Source organism: Ceratotherium simum, chromosome 6 (assembly GCF_057802395.1).
Source record: "Ceratotherium simum simum isolate JZ-2026a chromosome 6, ASM5780239v1, whole genome shotgun sequence".
Classification (NCBI taxonomy): Eukaryota; Metazoa; Chordata; class Mammalia; order Perissodactyla; family Rhinocerotidae; genus Ceratotherium; species Ceratotherium simum.
In genome coordinates this window covers 62079733-62099595 of record NC_141905.1, presented here as the reverse complement: position 1 = coordinate 62099595, position 19863 = coordinate 62079733, and the positions used below count along the sequence as shown (strand labels likewise).

At 57.0% G+C, this 19863-nt stretch overlaps 2 protein-coding genes across 5 annotated transcripts; both read left to right on the top strand.

The window, feature by feature from the left end:
• Window positions 1-1284: 1284 nt before the first annotated feature.
• Window positions 1285-3324, top strand: NPM3 (nucleophosmin/nucleoplasmin 3). The gene is made up of 6 exons (XM_004427980.3): window positions 1285-1434; window positions 1740-1825; window positions 2066-2185; window positions 2289-2382; window positions 2756-2880; window positions 2974-3324. Exons 1-5 carry the CDS (start codon window positions 1317-1319, stop codon window positions 2869-2871), a joined length of 534 nt encoding a protein of 177 aa, XP_004428037.1. The 5' UTR covers window positions 1285-1316; the 3' UTR covers window positions 2872-2880; window positions 2974-3324.
• Window positions 3325-5151: 1827 nt separating this feature from the next.
• On the top strand, window positions 5152-14677 carry FGF8 (fibroblast growth factor 8). Of its 4 annotated transcripts, none has more exons than XM_004427977.2 (7): window positions 5152-5508; window positions 7962-8895; window positions 8998-9034; window positions 9567-9653; window positions 9911-10058; window positions 13210-13316; window positions 14165-14677. In XM_004427977.2, exons 2-7 carry the CDS (start codon window positions 8336-8338, stop codon window positions 14453-14455), a joined length of 1230 nt encoding a protein of 409 aa, XP_004428034.2. In that variant the 5' UTR covers window positions 5152-5508; window positions 7962-8335; the 3' UTR covers window positions 14456-14677. The 4 variants fall into 4 exon arrangements, with proteins under 4 accessions (XP_004428034.2, XP_004428033.2, XP_004428036.2 ...); XM_004427976.2 differs by having other exon boundaries at window positions 9878-10058; XM_004427979.2 differs by lacking the exon at window positions 9567-9653 and having other exon boundaries at window positions 5154-5508.
• Window positions 14678-19863: the final 5186 nt, after the last annotated feature.

The following is a 19863-nucleotide window of genomic DNA, read 5'->3' as shown; positions in this document are numbered from 1 at the left end:
TTCATGCCTCACATACAAGCAAGGATTCCTCCTTTTTTGTGTGTGAGGAAGATCAGCCGTAAGCTAACATCCATGCCAGTCCTCCTCTCTCTGCTGAGGAAGACCGGCCCTGAGCTAACATCTATTGCCTGTCCTCCTCCTCGTTTTTCTCCCCGAAGCCCCAGTAGATAGTTGTATGTCATAGTTGCACATCCTTCTAGTTGCTGTATGTGGGACGCGGCCTCAGCATGGCCAGAGAAGTGGTGCGTTGGTGCCCGCCGGGGATCCGTACCCGGGCTGCCAGTAGCGGAGCATGTGCACTTAACCGCTAAGTGGTGGGGCCGGCCCTTGATCTTGAAAACAGCCCTTTCTCACTCCTATTTCCAATGAAAGACTTCCTTCCAGATTTTCTTCAAGGCAAGGCAAAAGATAAGACTAGTTCTTGGCCAAGCCACCCTCTTGCCACAGTTATCACCTAGGTGTGAATTAGGGCAGCTAGTGTGAGTGAGTTCCCACCATCTAATAGGATAAGGAACACAGTTGGCTCTATTCTTTGGTCAAAAGGTGACAGATTGGGGGGAGTAACCCAAATTATGGGATGGAGGAGTGGAGTCCAAGGCAAGAGGATGTTCTGGGGTGATTTGGAATTAGAAGCCCAAAAGTGTGTCTGCCAGAAGCTGCAGTTAGTTCTACACCTAAGCTACGGTCCTCTGCTAGCAAGTGCCAGCATGCAGCCAGCATCCGAAGCTCAATGAAGATAGGACATCAGGACAGTAAGCTGCAGGGTCATTGCAGCAGGAAGCATATCTAAAAGAGAAGGGAGTGGTTTGGGTAGAAAATACCCTGAGGTGAAAGTCTTCCTTCAGGCTCCTTGGCTCTCTTGAAGCAAAGGCAAATCGGGGCACATTTCCTTTGCTTTTATAAGAAAAACGCTGCCCTGAAACTCGCCTTTGCTGGGTCAGTTGAGAAAGTTCCCATTTTTATATCTAGTCTCTTAATGAAAGCTTACCCTGGGTTGGGAGTGTGGGAGACACTGGAAGGTGAGAGGAATGAGAGAAAATGGAGGCAGGAGCCGCTTTCAGCCTTGGTCATGGAAATGAGCAAGGACGTTTACATTAAATCCCAAATCCATGCTTGTGATGTGACGTCCTCCCTTTGCGGTCTCCATACAGGTCTGAGCAGAGGCCGCAGGCTCCTGGGCGAAGAAGCCCTGGACCGGTCACATCTCGGTCCCTCTTCTCTGTCGCGAGCGTCTCCTTTAATAGGCGGGTCGGAACTGCCTAGAGTCCCCCGCTCGGTACGTGTCGGGGGCGGAGTTCCCAGACAAATCTTGCAGCATGGCCGCCGGCGCCGCCGCTGCCTTAGCGTTCTTGACTCAGGAGAGCCGATCCCGGGCTGGGGCGGTCGGGGCTCTGCGGGTCCCAGCTCCAGTTACGATGGACAGTTTTTTTTTCGGTATTGAGGAAAGGAGGGTATGAGGGTGGTACGGGGGCGGTGAGAGGCAGGGCTAAAGAACAGGAATGCAGATGGGTGCACGACGTGGATGGGGGCGGAGGGGGCTTCGCAGGCGGCAGCGCGGGCGGAAGGGGGCGGCGAGACCCTTGCCCAAGATGTGCCGGGCGGGGCCCAGGGCCGAGCGCCCCACGTGTTCCTGAGAAGTGGGCGTGTAAATGGCCGGTCAGTCCATGGTTGCACGTGACAGGTTTGGTGAAACGCCCCTCCGCCCCCCCCCCCCACGCTCACACTGTTATCTCTCCCAGGCTGTGAGCTCTCCGTCCACACCCGCTCTTTCACCTTCAAGGTAGAGGAAGAGGATGATGCGGAGCACGTGCTGGCTTTGACCATGGTGAGGGGCGGGGAAGGGGGGTGGTGGTGAATAACTTGATCTGAGCAGGCAACTGGTGGGCGTCTACCTGTCCTCCCACACCCCTTTACTGGGAGTCACTTCCTCTGCCTACCATGGGCGGCTCCCCTGGCCATGTGATTCAGGGACCTCAGAAGCTGGGCAAGTTCTAGGGTAGATGCCTCCATTTGTGGTGTCAGCCTTCCCTTGGGGAGACCCTGAGGTCCTGTGTACCCTTCCCAGCTCTGCCTCACCGAGGGGGCCAAAGATGAGTGTAATGTGGTAGAAGTCGTGGCCCGGAACCACGACCACCAGGAGATTGCAGTCCCTGTAGCCAACCTCAAGTTGTCCTGCCAACCCATGGTGAGTTCCCTGGCCATACCTTGTGGGGGAGGGTAGGAATTGAGGACTTAGGGCTCATCACAAGATGGGGTAGGCCAGGCCTTCATCCTTGTCTTCCTCTCAGCTCAGTTTGGATGACTTCCAGCTCCAACCACCAGTAACCTTCCGCCTGAAGTCAGGTTCTGGCCCTGTGCGGATCACTGGGCGGCACCAGATTGGTGAGAGTCTTCTTTGCCTCCAGGGGACTCTCCATCAGGCCTCCCCCGACTCTGCACTCCTGCCCCATCCCAACCTTATGTCCCAGTGCAGCCCCCTTATAGGCCTGCATGATGTGCCCTCCACTTTCTGTCCTACTGAAGCCTACCTCCTTCATGGAACCTGTCCCAGCTTCTCCAGCTCCAGTCATGTGGACTCCTTTGGCTCTTTGTCACTCAGTTTAGTATCTTAGGTTCTTCCCTCCTAGACCATGAGCTCTGAGAAGTCCGAGTCCCTGCAAGCGTAGCACCACAGGGTGTGAATAAATGACACGTGGTATGAAGAGGTCTGGCTTTAACTTTCTCCCCCTCCCTTTACTGCTTGTATGCCCACCAGTTACGATAAGCAATGACGTTTCTGAGGAAGGAGAGAGTGAAGAAGAGGGGAGTGAGGAGGAGGAAGCTGAGTTGTGTCCCATCCTGCCTGCCAAGAAGCAGAGGAGCAGGCCCTAGCCCTCCTTGGTGAGTGGGGGGAGAGGTGCCCAGCAGGGTCTGGGAGGGGGCAGGAGGAGCAGGTGAGGGCCTAGGTGCTGATCCCTTGTTTGCTCTCCTCAGGTCAGCTAGCTGCCTGCCACATGCGCCATGCACCATGTTCCTGTACAAGTTTCAAGAATTTTAACTGTGTCTTCTCCGTTGAAGAGAAGGGGTGGGGATGAGGGGTCTGGGGCTGGTGCTAGGAGACAGGGGGTCCCATTCTCCACAGGGTCCTGGTGTTCTTTTAATCCTATACCATGCCTGGGCTTTTCTCTAGGAGTGGGAGGACCTCTGAACTTCTACCCTGACCCTCTCTCCCCACTTGCCTATGAGGTTGAAGGTCAGCATCTGAAGCTCAGGACTGCACATTTTTAACACTTTTTACATTTTGGATAAAGGTTGAAATAAAGTGGTGTGGAGTTTTTTTTGCAACTCTTTTCTGTGGCTTCTTTCCTGGCTGGGGTGGCATTCCCCAAGAGACCACCAGGTGGCACTGTGGCAGCACCGAGGGTGGCCCTGGGCCTGGGGGAGGCGGGGAAATGCGGGTCCTGCTATCCCCTGGGGCCAGGCTGGGCCTGGGCCCCAACTGCCTTCTAGAAGAGGACCTCCCAACACCAAGCCCATTCCCAGTCCCTATAGGTGGGGGAGGGCCATCCCAGGAGGTTATCAGCATCCAAACAAGGGGTCTGAGCCTCTGTCAGCACTTAGGCTGATGGGCAGGGGGGCAGATAAGGGGGCTTAAGCAGCCTGAGGAATGTGCATCCCTAGCCCCATGAGGGGGCTCAGGCCCTGAGAGGGCCTGTGAGGGGTAGGGCAGAGGCCAGTCTGCTCCTCCTTCCAGTCTTGCAGGCTGTCTCTGAGCTGGTCTGCGCCCTTAGAAATCTGATTCCGGGGGCCAGATGGAGGGGGCTGGCCAGATTGGGTGAGAGGGAAACCAGAATCCGGGTGGCCTGGCATATGGGGGCAGAGAGGAGCCCCTGGGATTCAGCCTCCTGGGCTAAGGGGCTGCCCCCTAGCACACCGCCTGGTCTGGGTCTCCCGGGCCTGGAATCAGGTGGTTCTGGGGCTTGGCTGCTGCTGTGCCAGGAAGAGAGAGGGATGTACCTGATTTGAGCATGAATGTGTATGTGACCAACTCTGGGGTCAGCAGTTCAGCAGCTGTGTTGATGGGGGGGGGTCTCAATGCCCCACAAACAAACAAACAAACAAAAGGTTACCTCCTGAGACAGCCTGGGGCCAGACATGCTGAGGATGGACAGAGAACAGTGTCTGGTGGGGCCAGGCCCACTCCCTCCCACACGGCTGTTGGGCAAATGAGTGAACAAGTGGGAGGGGTCCCTAGATAACCCGAGGGGGCTGGTATTGGGGCAGGTGAGATAAACTTTGGAAAGAGTGTCCCCACAACACGGAAAAGCACTCCTTCAACATACATCCCTAGAGGAGGTTCCCCCCTCCCTGTGGTTAGGAGCAAAGAGGTCCAATTTTTAACCTCCCTTTTCCCCCAGTTGAGGATAAAGAAAGATGATCTTGCGTTGCACTGATCAGGGTCGCAGGCCCCTTTCTCCTCTCCAGCAGGACTTTGCCGAAGTGCTTCCACCGGGAACCAGGGTGGAGGGGGCAGCCAGGCTTGGAATCATTCACCTTCCCGGTGGCTCGGGGTCGGGAGGAAGGGGGAAGGCGGAGCTGGCGCCCTCTGGTGGGTGAGGTTGAAACCGCCTGCGGCCATGCCGCTCGCCCGGCCGCTTCCCTAAGGGCTCTAGGCGTGCGCCGCGGCGCAGGGTCCTGCGTGCGCCGCGGCGCAGGGTCCTACGTGCCCCGCGAGTGGTTTGCACCGCAGAAGTTTAGGCGGAAGGCGAGGGAATAAGTCACTAAGGCTGACTTCATTCGTTTGTTCGTTCATTCACTCACTAGAAGTGCTCCTGTTAGAGCCCTTCCCTTCTTCCTCTTGCCTATATTGCCTCCAAAGTCCCCCGCGCGTGCTTGGTTGGAGGAGCAGGAGACTGGCTGAGTGCAGCGCAAAGTCATCTCTCCGGGAAAGCCTCCCCGGCCGACCCATCTCCCCCCTGCGCGTGGCGCCGCCCCAATATTTACCCCCCGGCACGCCGCTGATCGCTCATTGTAGGCCTTAACTGTTTTCTTGGTGGGTCTCCTCGTGGCCCTGGCCGGCGCCGAGCGCTCCTGCCCGCAGTGGGGGCCCAATCCACATCTGCCACTTCGTCCAGGAGTTTCCCGGCCCGATAGGGCGCCCCGCAGACAGAGCTGAAATTGTTTTTTCTCCCTTCCCACCCATCCCCGCCTCTCCTCGATCCCCTTTCTGCCTCCTCAGCGCACAGTAGGAGCGCTGCCAGTTCACTTTGGCCTCAGAGCGCTGAGGGATGAAGGCGTGCGCCAGGGTTTGCAGACCGCTGGAGGAGGGGCAGTCATGTATTTGGGGGCGAAGGGGTGACAACTCCCAGACGGGGGCCCGAAGTGCTTAACGAAGTCTCGGGGATTTGCATTTGAACGGTTGGCTGAGAGTCCGCGGCGCTTTGAACGCCGGGCGCAGGAGGCGCGCGTCGGAGCGAGCGGCAGTCCCGGCGGCCCGCGCCGGCTGGTGTGGATTTGAGGGGCCCACTGGTGCGGATTTGAGGGGGCCGGGGTGGGCCGGGGGACGAGGGATGCGTTTGGAAAGAGGCTGAATGTGTGTGTTTGGCTCCTGCCAGGGCGTGTTTGCGAAGAGGGGCTGTTTGTGTTGGCGAGGAGTGTATGTTTGTGTTTGCAGGAGGCGAGGGAGTGTGTGTGTGTTTGTGTGTGTGTATTTGTGTTTTCGGAGTGTGGGCGCGGCCGGGAAAGGTGGCCGGGCTGTCACTCAGCGATCAGGTTGACAGGCGCTCCCTCATCAGGGCCAGGGAGCTCTGATTGCAGATTCGAGGAAACAAAATGGCAATTGTAATTACGGGGCTTTGATAAGATAAAAGAAGGAGCGAGCTGGCTGGGAGGCGAGCAAGCGAGCCAGGGAGGGAGAGTGGCCTGCTGGGGCCCTGATGGAGTATTTGCATCTGTCACTCACAGGGCGTGATTGGGAAGTACCAGGCACCCCCTCTAGAGACACCCACCTTGGGGAGATGAGAACAATCCTCTAAAATTGACGAGGGTCCTGTTTGGGGGAGGTTTTCCAAATGTAAAAGAATTCTGGTCCTGTAGAGGCCCCTTGGTAGAGGTTAAGGTGTAGGGTTAAAACCCTGACCTCCACGCTTTTAGGCCCCAAGATGCCCATCTCCTCTGGAAGAGAGGGGTGGAGGTTGGGTTAAGATATTGAGGTTCAGCCCAGGGCCTTCAGAACCTTCTGGGGGCTCTAGAACCAGGGTTGGACCCTGATCTGAGCCAGGTGCTCTGGCCTCCACCCCCTCTCCAGGGAGTGACTCTGGTTGGGACTCTAGGTCTATGTACACTAAGGATGGGCTGGATGCTCTGACCCCTGCCTAGGTCCTGCTCCTTGCTGTTCTCATCAGACTATTTTCAGAAGGCTGGGTCCCTCGTGGGGAGAAGGCCCTTCCCATCCTCTGCTCTCCATCTCTCCATTCATTCGTTCATTAATGCACAGAAATAAACATTTTCAAGGGCCTACCATGTGCAGGGCATGAGGTTAAGATGGTGAGCATCTTGCCTGGTTGAAGCAGTGCAGCTGGGGAGGTAGACACTCAACAAGACAGGGGAGTGCAATAAAGGAAAAGGGCTGGTCTGGCTGTGGGCACTGGAGCCCACCTCCTCTTTCTGCCCCCTAATGGGCCCACCTCCCAGTGGGGTTGAGAGGAGACAGTGCAAGCCCAGCCTTTAGCAAGTACAAGTTTTTTTTTGTTTTTTTTTTTTCCCCAAAGCCCCAGTAGATAGTTGTATGTCATAGCTGCACTTCCTTCTAGTTGCTGCATGTGGGACACAGCCTTAGCATGGCAGGAGAAGCTGTGCGTAGGTGCGTGCCCGGGATCCGAACCCGGGTCGCCAGCAGCGGAGCGCACGCACTTAACCGCTAAGCCATGGGGCCGGCCCAGCAAGTACAAGTTCTTAATAAATGGTGGTGCTTATGATTATTATCTGTTGAGGGGGGTGGCAAGGGCAAGTCTCCCTGGGGAAGCCACACGTGGGCTGAAGTCTAAGTACTCAGCCAGTGTCCCCATTATTCTTTCATTGAATACTAACTGCACAACAACCCTGCCCAGTTCTGTGCCATGAGCTGCAAGTTCCAGGCTCCTAAGACATGATCCTTGCCTGGAGGTCTGTGTGGGCAAGAGCCAGCGGAGGGAACAGACTCGGGGCGGGGGGGGGGGGACACGACACATGGGGACAGGACAGGTGGGCTCATCAGTGTTAGCATTATGGCTGGGAGTGGGGAAGGTGGGGCACAGGGAAAGCCGAGGTAGGCAGAACTTAACTGTGCTGCTGGGCAAGGGTCTGACTACTGCCTCTGGCCTAATGCCTTCTTGGGACCACCTCAACCTCTTCAGCCCAACCCCAAGGACATGGGGGGCCAGTGGGGCAGGGGAGGTGGTGGGCGAAGGCAGCAGCTGGGTAGGACATCAGTGGCTCCACCTACTCCTCAGAAGTATCTATCCCAGGGCACCTCTGCCCCCTGGGCTGCTCCCAAAGATGCATCCTGGCTCAGGGTTTCCAGAGTCCCCAGGGGAAAGCAATGAGGGGCTGGAAGGACTTAGACAAGTCCCTACCTCCTCTGGCACTCCCCACCGCCCAGCTGATGCAAAGCACCAGTCCATGTCTAGTATACAGTAGGTGTGTAAATACCTGTTAAGTGCACAATGAGACTCAGAGGTAAATGCTGGGCGGCCTGGATCTAAGTCTCTTCCACAGGAAACGCAGCCGAGAGTAGTTGTTTTTGCTCCCTCTCCCTGCTGCTTTGGAGGGGTGGCAGTGACTGTGGGTCCTGCCAGGGACCTCTGGGCTCTCCCACATAGGTGGATCGTGGTTCCTCTCAAACTTCAGGCTAGTGTGTGTAGGGGCGTGGAGTGGGGACAGCGGTAAGGGTGATGGTGATAATGGGGACGGGAGGGATAAAAGGAGACATTTCTCCCTCTCAGGGCCTTCTTGGAGACTGAGCGAGACAGGAGAGACCGGTAAGGCGGGGTACTCAGTATAGAAAGATGGGGGGGTCGGGTCCCCGTCGCGCAGGCACGCGCTGCCGGAGAGACGAGCGCACAGCCATTCATTCCCGAGTTAGCGGCCACTTCCAGCAGACAGGCCCAGCCAAAGCACACAGTAGGTGGCTCAGAGACCCGCCATATAGCCTAAGGCGTAAGCGGACCGGGCCCCACGGTGGAGACCTGGCACTTTCCGACTCCGGCGCACCGGAGCCCCAACCCAGGGTCTCGGGACCCCACGGAGCGGGCAGTGCGAGGCGCCCCCCATCCCCGCGTGCCCAGACCCCAAGAGCGCGCGAAGGGACGGGCCCAGGATGGGGGGAGGCGCCCACACCCGTCGCCCCTGCCCCTCCCGCGGGTCCCCAGAGCCCTCCCCTAGTCCAGACCCCCAATCCCAGACCCGCCGGCCGCCCCGCCCCGGTCCGCCCCGCCCCCGCCCCGGGCTGCGTCCCGGCCCCAGCTCCCAGCCGGGGGTTGCGGGCTCCGGCCGTCTGCCCCGCGCTCCCCCCTCGCGCCCGGTGCGGCGCCCCCCGCCCCCACCCCTCCCCCTCCCTTCCCACCTACCCACCCACCCTGCCGGCCCGTTACCCTCCCGCCTGCTCCGGCTCCTGAGCAGCCAGCGGCCACCGGCTCCGGCAGCGGCGCAGAGCCACTCAGCGCGGCACGGCGCGGCGCGGCGAGCTCGACATTCCACGGGACCCGCGGAGCCGCGTCGGGATCGCCGCTGGGCTCCCGCACCCGAGCCTTCCTCGGTCGCCGCCGCCCTCGGCTCGTCCGTCTGCGGCCGCCCGCGGCCCGGCGTGATCCCGCCGGGGCTCTCCGTGCTCCCCGGGCCGCGCGCCATGGGCAGCCCCCGCTCCGCGCTGAGCTGCCTGTGAGTACCGCCGCCACCCCCGCGTCCCCGCCGGCCAGCGCCGCCGCGCCCTCTCTGCTCACCCCGGCCCCTCTCTCTCTCGCCCGCTTTTGTCTCCCACAGGCTGTTGCACTTGCTGGTTCTCTGCCTCCAAGCTCAGGTAAGGCGCACTGCACGGAGGCGGGGGACGGGGGGCGGGCGGCGGACGCCTGTTGGCAGTGTCGGGCAGGGGCACGAGGACGGACCCTGCGGCCAGCGCGGCAGGGCTGGAAGGAACCTTAGAAGTCCAGCCCCGAACTACCCCGAGGAAGGAGCTAAGGAACAGAGAGGTAGCGCCCTGCCTAAGGTCACACAGCCAGTGAATGGAGGCTAGAACCCAAGGTCTTGGAGTCCAGCGCTGTCTCGCACGCATCCTAGCCAGGTTGGGGTGGGTGGGAAACTCTGCGGGCAGCCACACCTGGCCGCCGAGGAAGGGGGCATCCGGAGCCAGGGGGCGTTCGTTGTCAGAAGTCCGGGTGACTGCCGCAGGGACCTTCTCCGCGACTCTCTGGGGAGACTTGTGGCGGGTCTGGCGGAAAGATCAGGTACCTAGGCCCTCTACGCTCTCAACATTTGCTCCGTAAATTTGTCTTTATAAATGTCAGGGGTCGGGCAGCGCTGCCTCTCTACTTAAAAGCGCCCTGCTCTTCTAGGAAGGCCCGGGCGGGGGGCCTGCGCTGGGCAGGGAGCTCGCTTCCCTGTTCCGAGCTGGCCGGGAGTCCCAGGGTGTTTCCCAACAGGTGGGTCCAGATCCTTCCCCATCCCGGGCTCATCTGTGCTAGGCTGGGTCTGCTCGACTTTCCCGGGTGGGGGGTGGCGGCCCGAGCTGGTATGCTGGTGGGATCCCCAGCCCCTGCCGGCTGCCTGGGGCAGTGGAGGGGGGTGCAAGGCGATGGGGGCCACTTGGGCCCCTGGGCGGAGTAGCATTATAATGGCGTGTTGTGTATTTTTCAATTTCCTAAAGGTAACTGTTCAGTCCTCACCTAATTTTACACAGCATGTGAGGGAGCAAAGCCTGGTGACGGATCAGCTCAGCCGCCGCCTCATCCGGACCTACCAGCTCTACAGCCGCACCAGCGGGAAGCACGTGCAGGTCCTGGCCAACAAGCGCATCAACGCCATGGCGGAAGACGGGGACCCCTTCGGTAAGGCGCGCTGCACTGCGGCAGGGGAAAGGTAGCTTGTGGAACACGCTCCCTGCCCCAGCTGGACTCGCCAGCCCCGTCTGCGCTGGCCAGAGGCCTGCAGGCGTCCCAGCTCAGAAGGGATGGAGTTAAGGCAAATGAGCGTCTTGGGGGTCAGCTGAAGTGAGGGGTGGGGAAGGGACCTTGGAGAGTACTTGGCCCACAGGTGCCCCTTCCCTGCCCAGCAGATGAATGAAGCCAGGAATCTCCCTTTACACCTCCCCCTCTGGTACACCTCTCCCCAGCTGCAGGTGGAGGCAGAGGGTTCAGGGGGAGGGGGCCCAGGTTTAAGGGAAGCTCTTGAAAAAGGATATGTCACCAGGGCCCACAAAAGGAGAGTGGGAAAGAGAAGGGAGAGAAATCCCCCCAACTCTCCCAGCTTGGGGGGGTGCTGCGAACCTTTAAATACTTTGATCAGAAGGGTCAATTACACACGGGGACTAGGCTTGGAAAGGGGCCCTCCTGGCTTCACTTGCCCAGGAACCCAGGCAGCCGGTCAGAGTGGGGCTCCTGGCTCCCGGCGGGGTGGTGAGTACAGGGAGCTACTGCTGGGTGAGAGGCTGAGGACTGATTGATTTCTAAAACATTCAATATTCCTGCCTTGAAACAAGGCCAATTTCCAGAGTCCTGGATGTACCAGGAGAAAAGCAAGCCCTCTGGGCGGCTGGTGTTGTTTTTAGAGAGCGATTATTGTGAGTTTAAAAACCTTTAAATAATGACAAAGTTAAATAAGCATGAAAGGAGAGGGGAAGACTCTATTAAAATGTAATAAAAAGGTGAGGCATTTTAAGAGCTAAGAAGAAAAATGAAGAATGATATAAAACAGAAAAGAACGAGCCTTTTTTTCAGATGTGGAGTTTGAAAGGAGTTGCAAGTCTGTAAATGTTAAAAAAGAGGTTCAAGATTGTTCTCTATGAATCTCTGGAGAGACCCCCGCGTCTGGCAGAGCGATTAAAACTCTTCTTACTTTCACCTTTTTTAACATTTCCTGAATACTTTCTCCTCTTCTTGAGCCAGTTTGGGGGATCGAGTATGTCTCGCTGCATTTTTTCTGCGTCGACGTAGCTGACTTCCCTTCAAAGCTGGAGAAGGAGACATAATTTTCCTGGGATAAATCTGTCACTGGGGTGGAAGAAGAGGTTTGAAAATGTTAAGCTTTCCAAAAACCCGGTCGGGAAAGCCGCTGTAAACTGCAGCCCCATCTCCCCAGATCCGTCCAGGAAGGAGAGTGGGGGCTCTTGGTGGTGGGGGTGGGGGCGGCCTGCCTGGTGGCCGAGCTCCCCCGCTGAGCTGGCAGGGCCAGCCTACCATCCCTTTGTCCCTCCAAACTGGCTGGTTGCTGCCCTTCTCAGCTTCCAAGGAAAGGGAATGAATCTAGCTCCTCCTAGGTTTGCTCCATTGGAGCACATGGGTCAGCATCCTTGGGTTTTGAGGAGGAAGAGGCTAAGCTGGCCATGGGGGAACTCGTCTTCAGACATCAGAGGTCTGATGCCCACTTCTCTCCTTACAAGTAAAGGAGGCTTCCCAGGTTCCTGCCTGCTGGGTGGGAATAGGAGCTGGAGGGCCCAAGAGCAGAGGCCTAGAGTGTGCAGCCAGGAGAGGAAGAGTCTGGGGGAGAATGGCAGAGAGGTCCCAGTTGCTTCCTTATGGGCCCCAGGAAGGAACAGAGGGGCCTACTCCACCCCTATCTGCCCCATTTGGTCAGAATCTTCAGAGTGGGATCCTCTTGTCCCTTCTCCAGTCAGTGTCCTTCCTGACCCTTACCAGCAGCTGCTCCTTGCTCTGGAAGGCAGACCAGGAGAGGGATGAGCAGGCTGGGTCCAAGAGGAGGTGGGTGGGAGGGGAGGTGACAGCTGCCTTTCCCTAGCTGACTTGGAGCCAGACTGGGGACTTGGCCACTGGGTTCCAACTCTGTGCTTATCTGAAGGGGGTGGGGGATGGTAGTCACAGGCTGGGCAGTAAGGGCGGCCTTGCTGACCTTGGTGCCCACCTCAACCTCCCATTAGTTTCAGGGACAGAAAAGGTGCCACCTTGTCAGTGCAGGCTGGGAGGCAGCTCTGGGAGTCCCAGACTGCTGTCTCAAGGAGGGGAAAGGCTGGGTTCTTCAGTAGGGAGGGCAAGAGCCCCAGCCCCTTCTGTCCCATCCCAAACAGCTATGTCAGCCCTCACTCCCTTCTTGGGGACAGCCTCAAAGGGTGGAGCTATGCAGAGAGTGGACAGGGACCTGGGCTTCTTGGCAAGTTGGCTGTCTAAGGGGAGCAGCCCTCCTACCTCCTGTCGCCTGGTTCTCCAGAATAAGAGGCCAGTATGCCCAATTTTCTCCCCTCCTCACCCACAGAAAGTGTTTGGTCATTGGGGTGAGAAGCCCAGCTGTGATGGATTCTGAAAGAGAAAAGACTCCAGTTGTTGATTTCTGAACACTGGGGCTGGGGACTGTGGTGACTGGGAAGCATGAGGAAGAGGCAGGAACCTCCCAGCTGGTGTCTGAGGTTCTGGGAAAGCAGCAGGCTATAGGCTGTGTGTGTGTAGGGAGAGCTGTCCCATCCCTGCCACCATCTCGGCAGAGCAGGGGTAGGGGTGGGGAAGTGGCCAAGGCTGTGAGTTAGAACCTGAGGTGCCAGAAACAGGAGAGAGCACTTCTGCATTTGGACTGGAGGGCACCACAGCACCCCAACATTTGTAATGATCTGTGAGGCATGTGCACATAATATTTTCAGTTGGAAGGATCCTCAGAGATCTTTTGATTAGCAGTAGAACTCTGCTCACGAAGCTTTGACATAAAAGTCATTACTGTCTAGTTTAAAAAGAGGATCTTTTCAATTTGATGGCCCCAAGATCCCTCTGCAGAACCCAGTTTGTACACCATGATCTTGTCCATCCCCCTCGGTAAACCCAGGTGAGGGGCCTGAGGCCCAGAAAGGGGACTGGACCTTTCCCCAGGTTGTCCAGCATATGAGTAGCTGGGCTGGGGCTGGAGCCCACGTCTTGGGTATCTGGCCCTTGGAGCAGTTGCTGCTGGGATGTGACAAGTCTGTGGGCCAGCTGGGATGAGGACGTGGGAGAGTGGGGGTCAGGGAGCTTCCAATAACCGTCCGCTCACCTTCCTCAACAGCAAAGCTCATTGTGGAGACAGATACCTTTGGGAGCCGGGTTCGTGTCCGAGGAGCTGAGACGGGCCTCTACATCTGCATGAACAAGAAGGGAAAGCTGATTGCCAAGGTGAGGGCCCAGAAGGAAGGGGGGGCCCTGGGGTCTGGAGAGTGGGCTCGGCTGGCTGAGCTCCTCCAGGATCCCAACACAGTGGGCAGAGAGACACAGGACCGCCTTGGGGTAACCTAATGATTGGGTGGGGGGTTCAGGGAGGTAGGGGAGAAGGAAACTGCTTGAGAGATGAAAAGCTATAAAGGCAAAGGAGGAAGAAGGAAGGCCACGGAAGGGACTGGCGGGGGGTTGGTAAATTCCATATATCTTTTTAACAAATCGCCAAATTGCTTTGCTATTATGTCCAATTACATGGTACCAGCAATTGGAATGTTCAGTAAGCCGCAGGCCCAGCCCCTCGGCCGAGCTCTGAAATGGCCCCATTAGTCACGGCTCCTCTCCAGCCTCAAGCTCCCTGCTTCCTGGGCTTCAGGGGCTTGGGGCTCAGCATCTCATCGAAGGCCTCCCCTCCCCCATAGGGTGGCTGCCCTTGAGGGGGGCCCAATCCTGAGGGGCTGAGGGAGGCAGGTGGGGAAACAGGTCCTAGCAGCCTGGGCCAGACTGGTGGGCAGGAGGCCAGGGCAGACAGGGTCTGGGCCCCCTCTCTGCCTCTCTGTGTTGCGGCCCAGCCCCTGGGTAGACAGCCATGTGTCATGCTGCCCGGGAGGACAGGAAGTTGCCGGGTGGGCTGCAGGTTGTGAGGGATTAGAGAGCGGGTGCCTGGGCAGGGGGTGGGGCCGCAGCTCCTGCCCACTCTGCCATCTGCTGGGGTGCCCACCTGCTGTCTGGGGCCACCTGCCCTCTGCCTCTGATGGGGGGGCTCGGACAGGGCCCAGTAACGCCGTGTCTGGCCCCCCTACCTGCAGAGCAACGGCAAGGGCAAGGATTGTGTCTTCACGGAGATCGTGCTGGAGAACAACTACACGGCCCTACAGAACGCCAAGTACGAGGGCTGGTACATGGCCTTCACACGCAAGGGTCGGCCCCGCAAGGGCTCCAAGACGCGGCAGCACCAGCGCGAGGTGCACTTCATGAAGCGGCTGCCCCGCGGCCACCACACCACCGAGCAGAGCCTGCGCTTCGAGTTCCTCAACTACCCGCCCTTCACGCGCAGCCTGCGCGGCAGCCAGAGGACTTGGGCCCCCGAGCCCCGATAGGCGCCTGCCCGGCCCCTCCCCGCGGCTGCGGCAGGCGCGGAGATCTCCATCTGGCGGGAGCACAGACAGACAAACTCAAGCAGGATGAGGTCTGCGCTGCTGAAGGCTGGGGAGGAGCTGGGGGAGCCCCGGGTTCTAGCTGTTGATAATTGTTTGCTGTTGGGTTTTTCTGTTTTTGTTTGTTGTTTTTTAACAAAAGAGAGGCTCTATTTTTGTATTCCACTTGGCTGTGGTGTCTGTCTTCTTAATTCTCAGGAAGGCGGGTTAGTGGCCTAGACTGGGATTCCGGAGGGGGTTCCCTGGGGGCGGCAGGCTTTTTCTAGTTCAGCAGAGGTGCTCCTGAGACCCCAGCCCCTGCAGGGCAAGGTGGCCAGGCAGCCAGGGACTCCACTGCACCCCCAGGTAGGGGCAGGGAGGAAAGGGTCCGGACTTTTAAGGGTGGGTGTCAGTGAGAGGTGGTTGTGTATTAGTTGCTATTAAATGACTGAGATATTTATTTAATGTGCGTATTAAAAATGTTGGAGAGGGAGTGTTGCCGGGTCAGCCCCTCTCCCCTTGCCCTGCCCCAGCTGGGGGGCGGCTTGGAGATATAGCAAATGCGGCACCAGCTCTGACTGCAGCCTCCCTTCAGCCTAAGGACTCAGGCCTGTCAGCTATCCCCATCATTGTCCCTAGAGGGATTTTCCTGGGAGGACAGGAGCAGGGAAAGGGGCAAGAGGAGGCTCTTAGCTGGTCCTGGGAGCTCTCAGACATGAACTTGCTTGCTATTCACAAGAGTCATTGCTAACACTTCCCCAGGCCACCTCTGGGCCAGAAATGATGACTCTGCTAGGTCCAGACCTGCAATCATGGATTCAATGAGTCTTGAAAACAGTGCCTCTCTGTGTGTGCCTAGGTCTGTGTGGGAGACAGGTGGAGATGCCAGAGCTGGTTCTTTGAGTATCAAGCTCCAGAAAATGAAAGAAAAGAGCAGCTGCCAGGGTCCAATGTGGGGGTATGTTGGAGGGGAGACTGCCAAGGCTGGTGTTGACAATTGTGACATGAAACAAGTGTTCACTTTGGGAGATCTGGATAGAGAGCTGTGAGCAGAAGGTGCTGAGTTCAGGTACTGCAAAGAGCCCAGGGGACTGTGGTCCAGGGAGAGACTGCTGGCCTCGGAGAGATGGGGCCCAGAGGGAGAGGAACTGGGCATGGGATGGAAGGGTAGCTCAGGGGCCAAGAGCAGATCTCAAACTCTGGCCTGGAGGAGAAGCAGCAGGTCTTGTCACAAGGACTAGGCTGTGAGGGAGGACTGCTGTGGAGGAAGGAAGACCAGGTCATGCTATGGCCATGTAGAGCAGGTCATGGTGTGGCGACAGGGGACTGGCCCATGGTGGGTGGAGGGGTATGTGTTTGGATGTGGACTGGTGACACTGGCGTCATACCACGCTGAGGAAGAGTCCACGCCCCAAGGCAGCAGATCTGAGGGCAGAGCTGGCCCAGTCTTCATAACCGAGGCTTCCCATTCAGGTTGCTTCTGCTGCCTTCTTTGAGGGTGCCCCTGGGCTGGTCCCAAAGCCCAGTTCCTGGGCCAATCCAGAAACCTCTTCCCTCTGGGCCTCTGTTCTTTGGCACCCCTTTGGGTGGGGGGCACCCCAAGGCCTTCTAATCACATGGACCTCCCAGAGTTGCAGCCATAAGTCCCGGGCTCAGGAGGTGGATCAGGAATTCCAGGGCTCAGTGGGAAGTCTTGGAGTGGAGCGGTTGGGGATACCCTAGGGTCTGTCCATGCCACCTCTTCTGGCCTGCTATGAGGGTTAGGGGCTCTGGATAGAGTGGGTTTCTCCTGGTGCATAGACACTGGGGATGTGGGGAGGGGGCTCTAGAGATCTCTCTTCCAGCTCCCCCAGCTCTTAGTGCCTCCTCCTCTGCTCCATCCCCTCCCCTCCCCCTTTAATTAATTCTGGGTGAGCAGCCTGGCTTTATTGTGCAAGGAGCTGGGGTCTCACTGTGGGAAAAGTCACACCTTCTGAGCAGCTTCTGATGCCATGCAAATGAAGAGACCGTCCAGGAAACGCTTTCATCTGCACGGCCGCCTGTCCAGCCCCTAGCCCAGTAATTACCCACATTTCATTTGTTTGAGAGCAATTCCTAGGGGAAGCCACAGGATAGGCAGGAGTCTGGGGAGGTGGAATGTCAGGCTCTCCCTGCCTGTGATCCTGGCCACAAAGTGGGGCCAGCCTGGGCCAAGGATGGTCACTGGCTAGGCCAAAGCTACTCCTGCAGCCCCAAGGCTGGGGATGCCTGAGTACTCCAGGGTGGTGGGGTGGAACTGTGCTATGGTTGTGTTGAGGGAGAAGAGGTGGGCCGTCCAGAGAGCCATGCCTGCCTTATAGGAGAGAGATGACTGATGGGAGCGGGGGAGCAGAGGTGGACAGGAGGGTGGAGATCTGGTCCTTGAGGTGCCCTGAGGCTTTGGGAAGGGGTTGACTCCCAGCAGGACCTCAGGCCAGGGACCCATGGGGGCAGAGCCCAGAGCAGTGGGGCCAGGCTGGGCTAGAGCACCCACCACCTTGTTTATCTTTGCGTTGCTGCCTCCACAGAGCCCTCGCTAATGGGGTTTTACAGCCCACTCAAGCTGCAACTGGCCAAGAATCAATCATTACCGGCACTTAGTGGTTTGATAGTTAACAGCCTGAACTGAAGCCAAACTGGTTGTTAACTGTGATAACAACTGATTTCAAGGGGTTATTGCCGGCCCAATATGCTAAGCCCATTTATTTCGGGGAAAACAAGCAGAGAGCTGTTGCAAGGTTCAGAAAAGGGAAGAGGGCTGGGCTTTCCTCAGCCAAAAGGCCTGCCGCTCTGTCTTGGAGCGGATGCTGGCTGTGAGGGCCCCGGGGGCTGGCTGAGGTCTGCACTGAGGCATGACCTCACAGAACTCATTGAGGACCTGTGTGCGGGCCCAGGTGATCCACGCAGAAGGCCCTCTCCAGTCCGCCCTTCTCGGCGTTTAGCTTGTCCTGATTCCCCACCTCCCTCCTCTTTTTCTTAGAGCAGCACTCCCCATGAGGCCCTCACAGGGACCAACTCCCCATGAGGAGAAGCCCAGGCCTAGTAGCCAGGCCTCTACTTGTTCTCACTCAGCAGGTGGGGCTGGACCCCCCTCACCCAGGGCTCCCAGAGCCCTGCCAAGTCCAAGCCAGAACCTTGCCCTTCATTTCAAAGCCAGGGAAGACTCCACTCAAGCCTTGACTAGAAAGAATGAGCAAGTTCTCTCCTCTCACTCCACCAGGTCCTGTCCATCCCTACCTTCTACTCTCAGCCAAATGGCAGCAGGTGAGGCTATGGCCAAGCATCATTCTAGAACGCTGCTGCAGCAAAGGACCTCAGGAATTCTCCACCATCTACAGATAGACAGCCTGAGGCCCAGAGTCACACAGCTAGTGTCAAAGCTAGTACCAGAAACCAGGTCTTCATTCCCAGACCCAGGCTGCCTCTTGAGGACTAGAGATCTTTCCCTAATTCCATTCACTCCTTCACTATTTATTGAGTGCCTATTATGTGCCAGGCTCTGTTCTGGGTAGAGGGGACAAAGCAGGAAATAAGAGACAAAACCTTGTCATTATGGAGCTCATATTCTAGTGGGGAGGGGAGTGTGATGTGGAACAAACAGTTTACAGTAAAGGAGACACTGACAACCACTAGAGAGAAAAATGCAGAGAAGCAAGGAGTGTGAAAGGGGGGTAGAGCAGTAGCAATTTTAAATAGGGTGGTTGAAGGAGGCCTCATGAAAACTTAATGCTTGAGCAGACACCTGACCTAAGGCATTCAGATATTTGGAGAAGGAGCCATCCAGGTAGAGGGAATGGCGAGTGCAAAGGCCTGTTGCAGCAGAGGAAGAAGAAGGAGGTCAGTGTGGCTGGAGCAAAGTAAAGGGAGGATATGGGTATCTATGGGGGGTTTGGGGGGCGGGTGAGTGACAGAAGCTGAGGTGAGGTCAGAGAGATGGAAGGAGTGGTGGTGGAGGGAAGATCATGTCATTGAGAAGACTTTAGTTTTGACCCTGATAAGACAGCAGACCATGAGGGGATTTTGAGCAGTAGAGTGACATGATCTGAATTAAGTTTTAACAAGATTGCTTTGGCTGCTGTGTTGAGAATAGACAGTAGGGGGGCAAGGGAGCCCAGTCATGAAATTATTGCAATAATCTAGGCGAGAGATAATAGTGGATTAGAGGTGGTGAGAAGAGATTGGAATTTTGGACATTTTTTGCCAGTAGAGATGACAGGATTTGCTGATGGATTTGGATCTGGGTTGTGAGAGAAAGAGAGGAGTCGAGGGTTTTCCAAGGTTTCTAGTATGAGCAACTAAAAGGATGGAGGGGCCATTCTCAGAGATGGAGAAGATTCCAGGAGGGGCAGATTTTGAAGGGAAGAGTAAGAGTTTAATCTGGACATGTTAAGTCTGAACTGACTAAAGAAATAGTCAAGTGGAGATGTTGAGTAGGCAGTTGTGTATGAGTCTGGAATTCGGGGAGAGGTCTAGTGTGAAGATATAAATTTGGGAGTATTCAGCACACAGATGATTTCGAAAGCCAGGAGATGGAATGGTTTCCCTAGAGAGTGAGCACAGAGAAGAGCAGAGCTCCAAGCCTGAGCCTTGGTATACTCCGAACATTTAGAAGTCAGGGTGAAGGAGGAACCAGCAAAGATGGAGAAAGTGTGGCCCTTGAGGTAGGGTGGGAGGAAAACCAGGAGAGTGCGGTGTCCTGGTGATATAGGAAAAAGATAGAACAATTTCTGAGCCTGAAGCTTTAAGTGGGGTCCCAGAAAAGTTTTACTGTCATCAACTGTCTCCCTTCCCTCTACCCCCATTAACACCCAGGGCAAGAGGAAATGGCCAACAAACCGGGTTGGTTTAACCTGGTTTCACTTGGGAGTTTCCTTGACTCTTCTCTCAGCCTCCCCCTGCCTCTCATCCGGCTGCCTTTACCTCCACAACGTATCTTAGATCCAATCCATCTGCTCTTCTACTCATCTATTGCCACCACCCTGCTCCAAGCCACCATCAGCTCTTGCCTGGCTAATGACAACAGCCCCCTAGCTACTCTCCCTGGGTCCTCTCCTATCCCCCTACAATCCTTTCTGTACTCAATAGCCACAATTTTCCAAACACAAATCTGAATGTGTTATCACTATATCTAGAGAGGCTGAAGGGCTGTGTCTTCTAGAATGGAATTCAAACTTTTTTCTATGGCCTGCAGGGTCCCCTGTCTGCCTAGCCAACCTACCTCTTAACCCCACTCCCTCTCATCTGCTGCAGTCTGGCCACACCTCCTTCCAGCTTCTCAAACAAGCCAGGCTCCTATCTGCCTCAGGGCCTTTGCACTTGTGTTCTCTCTGCTTGGAATGCTTTCCCTCTAGATC